Raw genomic sequence first — 12,900 nt, 5'->3', positions numbered from 1 at the left:
ATGGGAGAACTTCCCCACCACACACTGGTGCTGCAGGGAAAGGCAGGGAGCAGGAATGGCAGGAGCTTATCTGTCCGAGCCAGACCTCTGTCAGCCTGCACACAAAACACAGCTCTTCAATCACAGCAGGCAGCTAAGGGAGATAACAACCTGTGTAGCCGCCTCAGCAACAGCAGGAAGACTATTGCCAAACAGACCCTGGATGTAAGGAGAAACCCAGAGAGCATGGATGGAGCCAGCACAGCAAAGATGCTTTTACTTGGGCTCTCAGTCTGAGATGAAATGATAAGCATTAGAGTCCAAGGGCATTTCTTTTCCAAGAATGACCTTTGCTAAGATCAGCTTGGCTGCTGGAAAAGAAGTACCTGCAGGCTCTGGATACCACCACATCCAAAATGGTGACACACACCAAACCAACAGACCAGTACACAGCACAGACTTCCTCACAAGAGGGAGGCTCCCATGATTCAGGAGCTCTGCCATCCATCACTGCACCATGGAGCACATGAAAGATAACTGCAGAGACATTTACTAATGTAACCACCATCTTCCCCTTTGGTTCCCAAAGGGACATCAGCCTTTAGACAGCAAAGCTGTTGCCTCTAGATTAGATACAGCCCCAGCTTCTCTTAACGTCTCTGTTATTCATGCCAGGCAGCTGAGCCAGCCTTAGAGCTGCTTCTGCACATGGTTAAAGGATTAAGCACATTGAACCACAACAGCTCCTCAACATTCAGAAGGTACAAACAGCTGGAGGGTTCACACATGCACTGGGCTGGGATCACTATAAAGCTGAGACTCTCTTCTAGGTGCTGAACAAGGTGGAGAAACAATAGTAACAACAGCCTGGCTGGATCAGAGCTCCAGGCACCCCGCATGCTCCTTCCCAGAACAAGCTCCTCCATTGTTAAGCCCCATTGGCCCCTGCAGGGATGAAAGGATGGACAACCACCACCCTCCCGATCACAGATCACACAACAGAGCAGGGCTAGCAGAGACTTCCCGTTCCACCAGCCAGAACTTCCCCTTGAAGTGGCCTCAGGCAAAACAGATTAGAGGTGACAGGCAGAGACAGCTCAAGGTGCAAGGTTTGCTCTGTACCAACCACCGCCAACCCTTTATATCCATCCCCAAAGACACTGCAGTGCATTGAGAATTCAGGGAAACCACACTCTTCAGTACAGCCACACTGACCTGCAGGTTCAGGCACTCATATGAAAGAGCCCTCCATGCACAGAGGCAGCTGGTGAGGGAACAAGCAGGCACACATGTATTCCTGGCCTAACTCAGCTGTTTTCAACACTGCTTCTCCTATTTGCAGGAGATCCTAAAGCAGTTTCATCCCATTCTTCTGAAGGACACAGAAGAGCACTATTGTGCCTGCTCTCCAGACAGAGACATAGGGAGGTTCAGAGCCTCCCCTAAGGTTATACCCATCACTGACAGAGCCAGGAATAGTATCTAATTCTTTAACCACTCTTGCTCAGTTATGGGCTTCACCTCTGTGGCTATACTTCTGGTTAAAACTGCATCACTCAGCTCATAACAGAGTATTCAGTAATGATGCTGAGAGCTTCTCTGGCACTGGTTGCTTTAAATGTGACATTGTAAAGTCAGTGGAAACTACACTATTTCAATTTGACATTAACCTTAAATCAACTTAGTCAATGGAACAAGGTCATTTCAGTTAAAGTCATACAGCATCTAGTGCTGCTCTAATGTTCACACCTTCGGTTACACTAGAGAAGCCTTCCTCACATACCACTGCTCTCCCACAGCTACAACTCATGTGAAATATTCAGATGATGCAGAAACAAAGCAGCTGAGGGGCAGAGAAAGAACAGAAAGAATCAAAGGAAAGAAAAGAATTTAGAAGATGTCACCTGATTTTTGACAGAACAGAAGTAACTGAAATAAAGTTGCTCCCAAGTGTGTACACAGGGTCTAAAGAAAGAAGAGTAAGTGCTAAGAGACAGACCCCTCCTCGGCCAGCCCCAGGGACAGTTGACCAGAAGAAACCTCTCCAGTCAGGATCCTCAAAGATGTAAGGCAGGATGCGGGTGAGGAGCCGGCAGCAGTTCAGGATGATCTGCCTCTCCTTCTCCGTGTGGCAGCCACTCTCTGCTCCCTGCACCAGCTTCTCCACAGCCTGAAGGAAACAAAACCAAGGCAGGTACACAAGTTAGCAAGAGTTGGGCAGGTCTGGCCTGCTGGTGACACTCTCAGAGTTATAAGCAGCTCTTGGGAGCCCATTTTCTCAGGGTGCAACGGTACAGATGCTGCTGCCGTTTGAAACACTGCAGAAATAGGGGTAATGATGTTAAACAGACCTTCCCGAATTTCTGCTCTGCCACTCAAAAGAGACCGCACACACCAGGGTTAATCTACGCAGCACATGTGTCACACCACGTGAGACACAGCCCCAGAAGGCTCCTTCCAGCACTGTTCCATGACACCACACACTGAAAAGAGCAGATCAGATTAATCTCAAGCACATGAGACCCAGGCAGAAGCAAGGCACAGCACCGTGCTGCACGGCGTGAGGTGCTGGCAGGGGAAGATGGCACAGAAACAGGTCTGACAGCTCTGTATGTACTGTTGTGATTACAGCAGGAACCTCTCCTCACTCAGGAGGTGGGAGCAAAGCTGCTGCCTGTGACTATTTAGTGCACAGATACAGCCTCCAGCACAGTCTGTCAAGGCCCTGCTGCACAGGAGGGTGGCAGCCCAGGTTTCCTGCGAATAGGACTGGTACTCTGGAAAAACCTTCTGTGTTGAGTCTCTGCAGGCCATCCAGTCACGGTTTAACCCGCCAATGGAGACAGCCACTGGGTCTTCTAGAACAGGCTGTGGGTCTTTACCAGGCAGCAAGGAGGCAGCAGCAGGAGGTTTTACCCACACACAGGAACAGGCAGCTCCTTCCCCCAGCAGCTGCACCCACTCGCTCTTACTCCCTGATCCCAAGGGGAAACAGAGGGGGAATGAAAGCCAAAGCATTTACCAAGGATTCACCTCGCTGCTTTTTAATTCATGAGGTCATGTGTCCTGCATGTTTTCCTAGCAGGCTGCTTGGGTCACTGACTGCCAGCCTGCACCACTGCATTAATGGGTGTTTAAATGCTGTTTGTGGAGTCTCAATTTGGCCACACACTACTCCGTGACTGAGTTCAACTATTCTTTCAGGCCCATTTATGACTCTGTACAGCCTGAGCCTGTAGCCATGACTGCAAATGACATTTCAGCCATGCTCTTGTGCTCTCCATGACCATGCAGTATTGCTAAGTCCAGTGGCACACTGCACATGGCACAGCATGGCAAAAGCACTGCAGGAGTCTGCAGGCTCCTCTGACCCTGATATCCGAACATCCAGGTCTCCTGGATAAGCTGCTCTGCAGTCACCAGGTCTCCCAACACATCTGTTTCCAGTAGGGAGAAAAGCCCATATTTTAGTCTTGGTTTGGGCGTATAAAGGGCACAGAATCAAAGAGGTTTTGTGGTCAGGAGAGGTCTCCTCAGCCCTTCTCTATTCTCAAGCTGCTGATGCCAGAAGCCAGGAAACAGCACTAGGGAAGAACTATTCAATTTTCCCTCACTTTTGTATTCTTTCTCAAGCATCTACCACAGGCACCTGTGTGTGGCACGATTCCCAATCAGAGGCACCTTCAGTATGATTCGGGAGGTTTTAACCACATTTTGTAGAGCAGAAAAGCAAAGTAGGATGGCAACAACTATTTTAAACTGGGAAAACGCCATTCCAAACATTCCTAGCACTACAGATTCGAGGCTATTTGAGCTGCAGGGCTCAAATCAGGAGCATGATTAACACCTGCGCTTTCCCAGGCAGAGGAAGTCTCAGGCTGTTGCTCACCAGCTTGACAATTTGCCAGACCTGGAGGGTAGGAAATGTGAGTCCACGTGCCTTGTGTGCCACACAAAGACAGGGCAACACCAGAAGCAGCATTCAGGGATGGATTCAGGAAAAGAAGTCTTAAGATCTCCCTCAGACTTCATCCAGACACCCGTACAGTGACAATCTCCACATCCCTCTGGGATGTGCCAGCTTGAAGTAAGGAGTAAGGCAGCACTAACCTTACCTTATAACAGAGAGTTGCCAAGTTTGAAGGTGATTCTTCTCTCACTGCTCGGATCTCTGCAGCTGGTACGAGAGCAAAGACATCCTGCACTGAAGTAGCTGTGTCTGCCCAGAACTGGTCCCAGAAGGCATCATCTGTTGCCTCCACAGGCTGTAGAGAGACAAACATGGTTATAGATGCAGAACTACCATTCTATGGAGTCCAAACACCTAGGTCATGTATACCAATGCTCCCACAGCTCTATCACCTTCAGAGCAAGCCAAGGATAACCTGAGCATGCACTGGAATTACTTCTATTGCAACCAAAGTCTTAAGGAAGCAGTCAGAGACATTCCACATGAGGGCATGAACAGACATCTCTCAGAACTGACAGACCCACCTCAAAGCACTTACAGATACAAGGGAATTGGTCTTTCTGAATCAAATATTTATAAGGAACTGGACTGTGCAGCTGACTGCTGCCAAGCTTTGTTCTTAAAAAGCACTAAGTGTGCAGTTCAAAGAGAAAGATGGAAGAAGGCTGATATACCAAAAACGCAATCCATTTCAGACCTGTGGTCTGAGAAGCTCACCCCAGTCTCCATATCTGGGAATACATCTCTTCCCATTACCTCTTCTGGCTCTGCAGGTGCAGACAACTTTCTCTTTCACCAGCACTGTAGTCCCCTTTCCACAGTGGGAGGATGAGTATTCTCCTCAAGACCACCCTTAGACCCCACTACAAGGGATGCTGGCTGTAAGGCTGGTCTGTTTGCCAAGCCACAGCTGGGAAGTCAGCTCAGCACATCTGGCTGCAGAGCCTCCATGTGATTTCCCCCATCTTCTTCCTCACAGCGTGGCATCTACTTAGAAAGCAAAACACTACCAATGACAACCTGGGGGTCAGGTTATATGCGGCTGAATAAAGAGGACTGGGTCTTACTTTGCCCTTTATGGTTTTGTAGAGCCAGAGAGCATTCCAAGGTGTTCAGACACACAGGGCCAGCTGTGCCTCCAACCCTCCGGAAGCACACTGATGACCTGCCACTCCTCCAAAGGTGAAAGCACCAGCACTGTTTGCTGAACAAGAAGGCATCTCCATTACACAACATCTCAGGCATCCAAAGCTCTGAATTATGAGAAAAGATTCAACTTTTCAGTCAGTTAAAACAGAGTACAACTCTCTCCATGTAAATACTAATACTTGCCAAGAGATAGGCATCACCCAAACAAGACTGGGAGCACCCATCCAGCCCAAGGGTGGGATAAATACCTGCCTATTTATGCCAAGCAGTAGGAAAGAGATGGATCCACGTCAGAAGAGGAAAATGGAAGCTTTTCCAGTGCTTCCCCAGCCATGCTGAGGCACGGCGATAGATCAGAAGAGCCATTCCCTTGGCTGGAGGTGAGGGGCAGCATCCTGCCTGCAAGTGCACCAGCTCCAAAGCAAACAGCAGCTCTCTCCAACTGCAGTAACCAGCACTGTGGGTGGGTCTATCGTGTCAGATGGGAAACGGGCAAGAAAATGAACATGTGTTTAAATTAAACAATGCCTGCCCACTCCCAGCTCTGCTGCAGTAGGCAGAAAACGTGCCCAGCTCTCTGCTGTTTAAATGCAGCTAAGACACAGCTCCAGGGAGAACATCACAGCCTGGCACTGAGAAGTGCCCTATCTCCCTCTTTGCTGTCACCTCCTGAATTAACAGTCTTTGAGCACATGTCACTATCACCCAAAGGCCAAAATGTGAGAGGGGCAGGCAGCTGCCCCCAGACTGGTATAGCAGGTTACTGCCCAGCAGCTCCCTGCATTAATGCTCCAGTGCTGCAGAGGCTGCTTATTTCTTGTCCTGGTCCTTCCAGCCACACAGCAAATCCACCTAAGAGACTCTCCAGTCTTTAAAACCAAAACCAGAAACAAGCTACACACATGTTTAGGCAGTAGGAAAAATTTCCACACTATAAGGGTGGTGAGACACTGGCACAGGCTGCCCACAGAAGCTGTGGCTGCCCCATCCCTGGCAGGGCCCCATCCCAAGGCCAGGTTGGAGGGGACTTGGAGCAACCTGCTCTAGTGGAAGGTGTCCCTGCCCCTGGCAGGGGTTGGAGCTGGATGAGCTTTAAGGTCCCTTCAATGCAAACTATTCTATTGATCTTCTTAAACTGCCCTAGTGCTGAAACCCTCTTCATTTCATCACCTGGCCACCAAAGCAAGCTCTCACCACGCCTTCCCAAGGGAAAAGCAACTTTTTCCAGACGGTTCAAGGTCACAGGGATCTAGAGGAAACACCAAGTGTTCACAGCCTGACTTCCAGCTTCCTGAGTGCATGAAGAAGCAGCACTCTTCCTAACCTGTGCATGAGATGCTTAAGTGGAACCAAAGCTACTTTGCAAACCTCACCTCTAATCAGACTCCTAAAAAAGAGCCAAGTACTTGGAAATCCAATCTCTGTAACGCACGAAACTTCCTACATCCCCTTCCAAACCTGGTACCACAACCGTGTAACTGCCACATGTACCCACTGGCTGCCTGCCACAGCCACTCCCACTGACAACAGGGAGCAGCAATTGCTGCTAATTGGAGCTCATGCATAACTAACGGTTCACTCTCATCTACAGGGGAAGCAGAAACCATTTCCCACCAGTAGACACAGATCCTTTACCTCCTGCTTGCCTCAGGCCTGCTCTGAGGTTGAACACAGCCCATGTTTTACAGATGGTAACACAACAGTTAAGGCAGATTGAAGAACATGGTCTGACTAAAAGGACATGGCAGTAGAGAAGCATAGCTGCAACACTGGGTGCTGCAGCCACATTAATGTCATGTCTGCCCTCTTGGCAAGCAGATGATGCTAAAACACTGTTTCTTTCAGCTTTAATAGCTGCAGCAGTCAGCTCCTCACCAACAGATGGTATCCCCTGTACAATGCTGGGCCACAGATTCAGTACTGAGTCACTCACATCCCCACAGCCCCCCTGGTTTAATTAACAGTCTGGCATCACGAAGCTACTCCATTCACATAATATTACATCTCCTTGATAGAACATTAATGGATGTTTTTAAGCTGATTGTGTTCTGCACAGAGCATCTCTGGGGATCTAAATATCCATTTCCTCATGCTGAGCTCACACAACTGCCCGTATGTAGCTCACGGAGAAGGGAAATACAGAGACCTAGAACAATCTTGTTCACCAGCTATGGACAGCTTCATTTGGAAATGTCAGGATTTAGTTACAAGCAGCACCCGCTGCAGTAACAAATCCCACAGCTAGCCTTGATAGTGCTTTAACCAGAAGAGCTCATGAGGAGCTGAATCCTCACCGGCAATGCTGTGAGCTGGGGTCACTGCATCCTCCAGATAAAGGCAAGAGGGAGACTTGCCTTCAGTTCACCTGGACAATGTGTAAAGACCTCCTACCTGCACGCTGGCCATGCAGAGGTGGAACCAGTCCTACTGGACACCTCCAGTCTTTATTTCCCAATAGTTATAAATGTTGGGTTTCAGGTTCTTTAGAGCACACCACACATGCTGCAGGAGCCAGAAAACACTTGGTTTGCAAGCATCTTGCCAGTTACTGAATAGAGAATCACAGCCCCAAGAGGCAATCCCCAGGCATCCAGCAGGATACCTCACAGGAAACAGGAACACAGAGTGGAGCTGACCATGTCCTATAAACAGGGAAAGGTCCTGAGGCACAGCCTCCCCCATTCATTACTGTACACCACCTTCGCTTTCCCTTTCAGACACAACCACACACAAACTCAGGCAGGGCAAGTGCTTGCACCCTCCTCCCACCCAAGAGATTCCTGTATTTCCACCTTTACACCAAATCCCCATTCCAAACAATTCCTCCAACAGGTCCTTAACAGAGCACTGTCCTTAAACCAATCCTGACCTTGCTGCAGACATCAGCAGAGAACCAAGGGGAGAAGCATCCGTTAGTCTTGTTCACTGTATTCTCTTCTTCCTTCTTGCCTACACATCAGCTGAGCATCCCACCAACCAAGCCAACGTAACAAAGCGTGCAGGGCAGGGACTTTCCTTCTTCCGAGACTCAACATCAGAGCAGATCTCTCATCCCTTACTGGGGTTTCTAGCCAGTACTACCCAAGGTCAGATATGTAACAGCAGCAGATTCCTCTCCACCCCAAATGAGGCAGAACTGTCCGGTGTAACAATGACCAGAGAGCCACTCCTGCAGCACTTGGTAGAGCTATATTAGATGAGGCAACCCTGCAGGGCCAATGGATTGAGTCCATTCACACCTTTGTACCACCTGCTTGTGGTACTGTGCAAAGGGAAAGGCTGAGGACAGATTTACTCATAACATTAATAACTAGCAAGATTTCCTCGTTGCCACAAAGGACAGCAGCTCCACACAGACCAACCGTAAGCTCTGCTGTAGGATCTTTGCAGCCAGCAGTGCAGAATCAAGGACAGACCCCACTCGAGTCTGCTGCCAGTTCTCTGCCCCCACAGCAGGCAGTGTGGCAAAGGGAACTGGAAATCAGGATTAGTGCAAGTCTGTCAGTGAAAGCCCAGGACAAGTGTCAGCTGTGTGCAGTGTTAGTTACAGCTCTGCTTTTAAATCAACAACTTTGCTTTTGATCAACCTGAGACAAGCTTGAATACTATTAGCAATAGGCTGCCAGAAGCCTCCAAGCACAAGATGTACTTTTATCAGGCCCAAATTAACAGCCTTTCCACATCAGAGAGGAAGAAAGGAGTGGAGTTTGCCCCTCGTGGCTGATCCTTCCTGTCTCTTTAAAAGCAGAGGCATAGCTAGCACTAAATTCGACCAAGCTGCTTCACAAGATCACAATTTCTTATCTTCCAGTCGGTTGCTTGCAGAAACCATTTAATCACCAACTGGCAGGGAAAGAAAATGTTTCCTAGCAGACTCCCAGCTTCAGTTCTGTGCTCCGCGACTGACTGGTTGTCACATTCTATGCTCCCCTTCACCTCTTAAGGAGACAGCATTTTCATGGGCAGTTTGGGAGGGCTCACACTTTCTCTGCGATAAAGCACAGCTGGTTTGTTATTAAAAGGATGGCCCCACCAATTTAAAGGTGCGCAGTGTAAGGTGATATACAACATATAAAAATCCTAAAGCCCATTTCTCTATGTATCATTATAAATATGCACGAGTAGCATGAGCCAATTCCTTCCTCCTGGTACTACTGCACTACTGCCATTTTCTAATCAATGAAACCATTCTGAACGTAACTTCAGTGGCAACTCTGAACCTTCACCAGTGAGTGAACAGTGCTTTCTGCTCAGCTTCCTCCCATCACAGCCTTAGGAAACACCACATAGTGTATTACTAAGCTCAGGGTTTCATGTTACTGATGATGTGACACAAACCTATTTGTCCAGCTCCCTAACGTCAGGGGAGAAGGCTGCAGCAGAGCAGATGTGGTGCTGAAGAAGCAAGGTGTATTCTGAGCTAACAGCATTGAAGCACTTGACACTGCCCACTACTGCAGCCTGGGTTTGAATCCAGGGTTCAGCAGGAGGAGCTTGGTGCTGGTAGGAGCTGCGAAGGCTCCAGCAGAACCCAGGCACACATCCTGCACGAGCAAACACCGGTCCCTTTCTACAGTATGCAAATATGGGAGCGCCACCACCCCACCCTTGTTCCACATGGCAGCTCAGGCTCACCTCCACCTGAAACGAATCCAGCCAAGAATGAAGCTTTTTCCTCCTTCCTTTACTTGGGGCCCCAGTGAAACTTCTTTCATTACACACGTCGATAAAGCAGGGGAGGGGAGCTCTCTCTTCTGGGCTGGCAACAGGAAGGATTGCCTCATATAGGAATCTCTTTGTGAACAGCAGGCTGAGAAGGTCCCTATAGGCTTGATTTCTCCTTTAATTTCACCCTACACATGTATTTCCCAGGGGAGGAAGGATGGTCCAAAGCTGAGGGCACTCTGAGCTACTTGGCATCCACAAGAGACTATGGAAGAACACCTTAAAACATTAATTCACTCACTTCTCTTTTTGCCTAGGGATGTTGTGGAACATCTACAACTGAAGGCTGTGATGAAGATGTTCACAAAAGCCCCTCCTGGGTGATGCAGATACAGGTGATAATGCGTTAGAAAGTACAAACACAGCTTCCCAACGGCTCTTCCAGCCTTACTATCCATGATTCATTCCAGTTCTACCCCTGAGTTTTCACAGGTTTTCTCCTGTTATCCCTTTGCATCCATCCCTTTTCTTCTGAATTAATTCCTCATTAAGTACCTCTTTCCACCACCCCCAAGTTTTCTCAGCAGCTGTTATTCCCTCCCTGCCTAAGGTGGATCAGAACAGCAGCTCTCAACTTCAGCTCATAAGAATCCAAAATGGGATGTCTCAATGGAGCAAAATCCCTCTGCTCCTTAGGCAGGACACTACTCATTCACTACCCACTTGCTGCCATCACTGACTCCCAACTTACACACGAGCTAGCTCCGAGGACACGGCACCATCTGTTAGAGCGCTGGGCAACCACCTTCCTTAGGTATATAACACATACAGACAGCCCTGACTGCTGTTCCCTCAGTTCCTTCTCCTCCGCAGCCTGCAGAAATAAAGCACCGTTTCACAGATGGAAGCTGCTTCTGCTGCAAAAAGCTCTCCCATGGCTGGCCAACAGCCCTTTGAATAGGCCATTACCCAAAACCACCGTTCACCACCCATCATTCACGGGGAGAACAACAGATACATAAAGGGAAGCGCTGGCAAAGTGGTGATGTAAACCTGCAGCTGAATACATTAAGGAGCCGTGCACATCTCTTACGGCAGCAGCATCCCAGCCTGCTACCACCAAAGCACAAGATGTCAGAGCGCCGCGATACAGGCACGGCCCTGCCGGACCCCATGGCTGCCCCCAGGGGAGCCCGGCCCCATGGCGGTACTCGCGTCCCTGACGGGGCCAGCCTGCCCACAGCCCCCAAGGGCTCCCAACCGCACGGCAATGCCTCACCGGGAGATGGACCAGAGCCAGCCACGGCTGAACCCCGCTCCCTGTTGTCACCTCCACCCGCACACGGAGCCCACACCGGCCCCCTTCCCTCAGCACCAGGGGGGCCCGGGGCACCGGGCCCTCGCAGCCGGGGCAGGCCGAGCCGCAGGGCGGGCGGGCGGGCGGGCGGGCGGCTCCCGACATGGCGCCCCCCCCTCACCTCACCTCACCCACCGCCCGACATGGCGGCCTCACCTGGGTCTTGGTGGTGAGCTGGATCACCGCCTTCCTGAAGTTGAGCTTGGAGTCGGCGCTGCCCATGGTGCGGCCCGGCTCGGCGGGCAGGGCCGGGCGGGGCTGTCCCCTCACGCCGCCGGTGCCGCCTCTCCTCCCCGGGCAGCCGCTGCCGCCATCCCCCGGCCCCTCGCCGGCGGCTCCCCCCGCCTGCCTCCCTGCTGTCAGAGCCGGCCTCGCAGCCCCGGGCCCTCCCTCCCTTCCCTCCTCCCGCAGCCCTTCACTCCTCCCTCGGCCGCGGCTCCTCCTCCTCCAGGCCTCCATCCCGCCCTGCCGCCGCCCCGCGGGCTCCTTTCTCCTCCCCTTCGGTCTCCCCTCGCTCCCATCGCCTCTTCCTCCCCTCACCCCTTCCCTCTCATCCTCCTGTGGCAGCCCCTTCCCTACCTCCATCCCTGCCCTGCTCCCCCTACAGCCTCCCTCATCGTCACCCCATTAGGCCCCGCGGCAGAGCACGGCATTCCTCATTTCCCCCTCCTCTTCCAGCCCTTCCTCACTCTCCCCTCTGGCTTAGGCTCCCTCCACCTCCTCCACCCTTCACCTTCCTGACTCTCCCCTTCTCCCCCACCTTTTGCTTTCTCTCCCCCGTAAGCCCCATCTTGCCCCTTCTCCCTGCATCCTTTGTCCCCTGAAGCCCCTTTGCTTGGCCGCTCTCAGGCACAAACCCTGTGACAGCTCCAGAGAGCCTGGTCCCAAGCCCGGGTGGTCTGGAGGAGCAGCAGGATGCTGGGGAATGGCCGGCCCCAGCAGCCCTAGTCCTGGGTTGAAACAGGCCAGGAACGGGCAGGATTGCAACAATTGCCCTGTGCAAGCACCTTATAACCAGCTCACTGCACATAGTGGCCCATTAACCCTAATGGAATTCTACCCACCTGCAAGGAGAGGCGGGTTTATAACCCTGCGGATTGGGAATTCAGGATTTGGCCCTCATTGACCACTTTAAAGCAGCTCTTTGAGGCGATTCAGTGTTTCCTTTGAAGCTATCCCCACTGCTTTCTGCACCGAACGGCAAGCAGGGCTCCTGGGTGCCGCTCTGTTACATTTCACATGCTCAGCCCTGCAAACCTCCTTTCTTCAGAGGAAATGAGGTAATTCCAATGGGTTTGGCAAAAGAAAGCAATCTGCTCACTCCCCAGCTGGGGCAGGCTCTGGGAATTCTCATTTGCTGGATGGGAATCACCGGTGTTTGACTGCACCAAGTGACAGGTCAGATCTGGGACATCCATGTGAGAGCTACAGGAAAATGCTTTCCCAGTATCGTGTTGCCTGGCTTTTGCTGTCAAAGAGCCAAGGGATCTGCAGCCAAGCACTCGCTCATATGGCAACACTACACAGATAAATGCAAATCATTTCTAGTTAGGAGCAGAACCCTTCTCACAGGCAATTCTTTTGCGCAATCAATAGAATAGCTCCGTTGGAAGAGACCTACAAGAACCACCATTGAGTCCAACAGCTTCAGAGCTGACCTGAAGCATGCGATTAAGGGCATTGTCCAAATGCCTCCTCAACACTGACAGGCAGGAGAAAATGAAGGGTTTCTCATTTCTGTATTAAAATTGCTTAGGAAAAGCTCAAGGAGCCAGTCAGA

General features: G+C 50.9%; 1 protein-coding gene across 2 annotated transcripts in view; it reads right to left on the bottom strand.

Moving 5' to 3' along the window:
* Positions 1 to 11,489, bottom strand: part of HID1 (HID1 domain containing) — a 28,292-nt gene extending 16,803 nt beyond the window's left edge. Inside the window, exons 1-4 of one of the 2 annotated variants that reach the window (XM_065693324.1) lie at positions 11,277 to 11,489; positions 10,515 to 10,637; positions 4,095 to 4,244; positions 1,979 to 2,149 (exon numbers count right to left, since the gene is read on the bottom strand). In XM_065693324.1, coding sequence (XP_065549396.1) covers positions 1,979 to 2,149; positions 4,095 to 4,244; positions 10,515 to 10,637; positions 11,277 to 11,342 — 510 coding nt within the window. In that variant the 5' untranslated portion in view covers positions 11,343 to 11,489. The remainder of the gene's footprint in view (positions 1 to 1,978; positions 2,150 to 4,094; positions 4,245 to 10,514; positions 10,638 to 11,276) is intronic. The other variant, XM_065693325.1, reaches the window with a different exon arrangement.
* Positions 11,490 to 12,900: the final 1,411 nt, after the last annotated feature.

Source organism: Lathamus discolor, chromosome 13 (genome assembly GCF_037157495.1).
Source record: "Lathamus discolor isolate bLatDis1 chromosome 13, bLatDis1.hap1, whole genome shotgun sequence".
Lineage (NCBI taxonomy): Eukaryota > Metazoa > Chordata > Aves > Psittaciformes > Psittacidae > Lathamus > Lathamus discolor.
The sequence above is the reverse complement of the archived record's forward strand: the minus strand, read 5'-3'. Positions and strand labels throughout refer to the sequence as shown.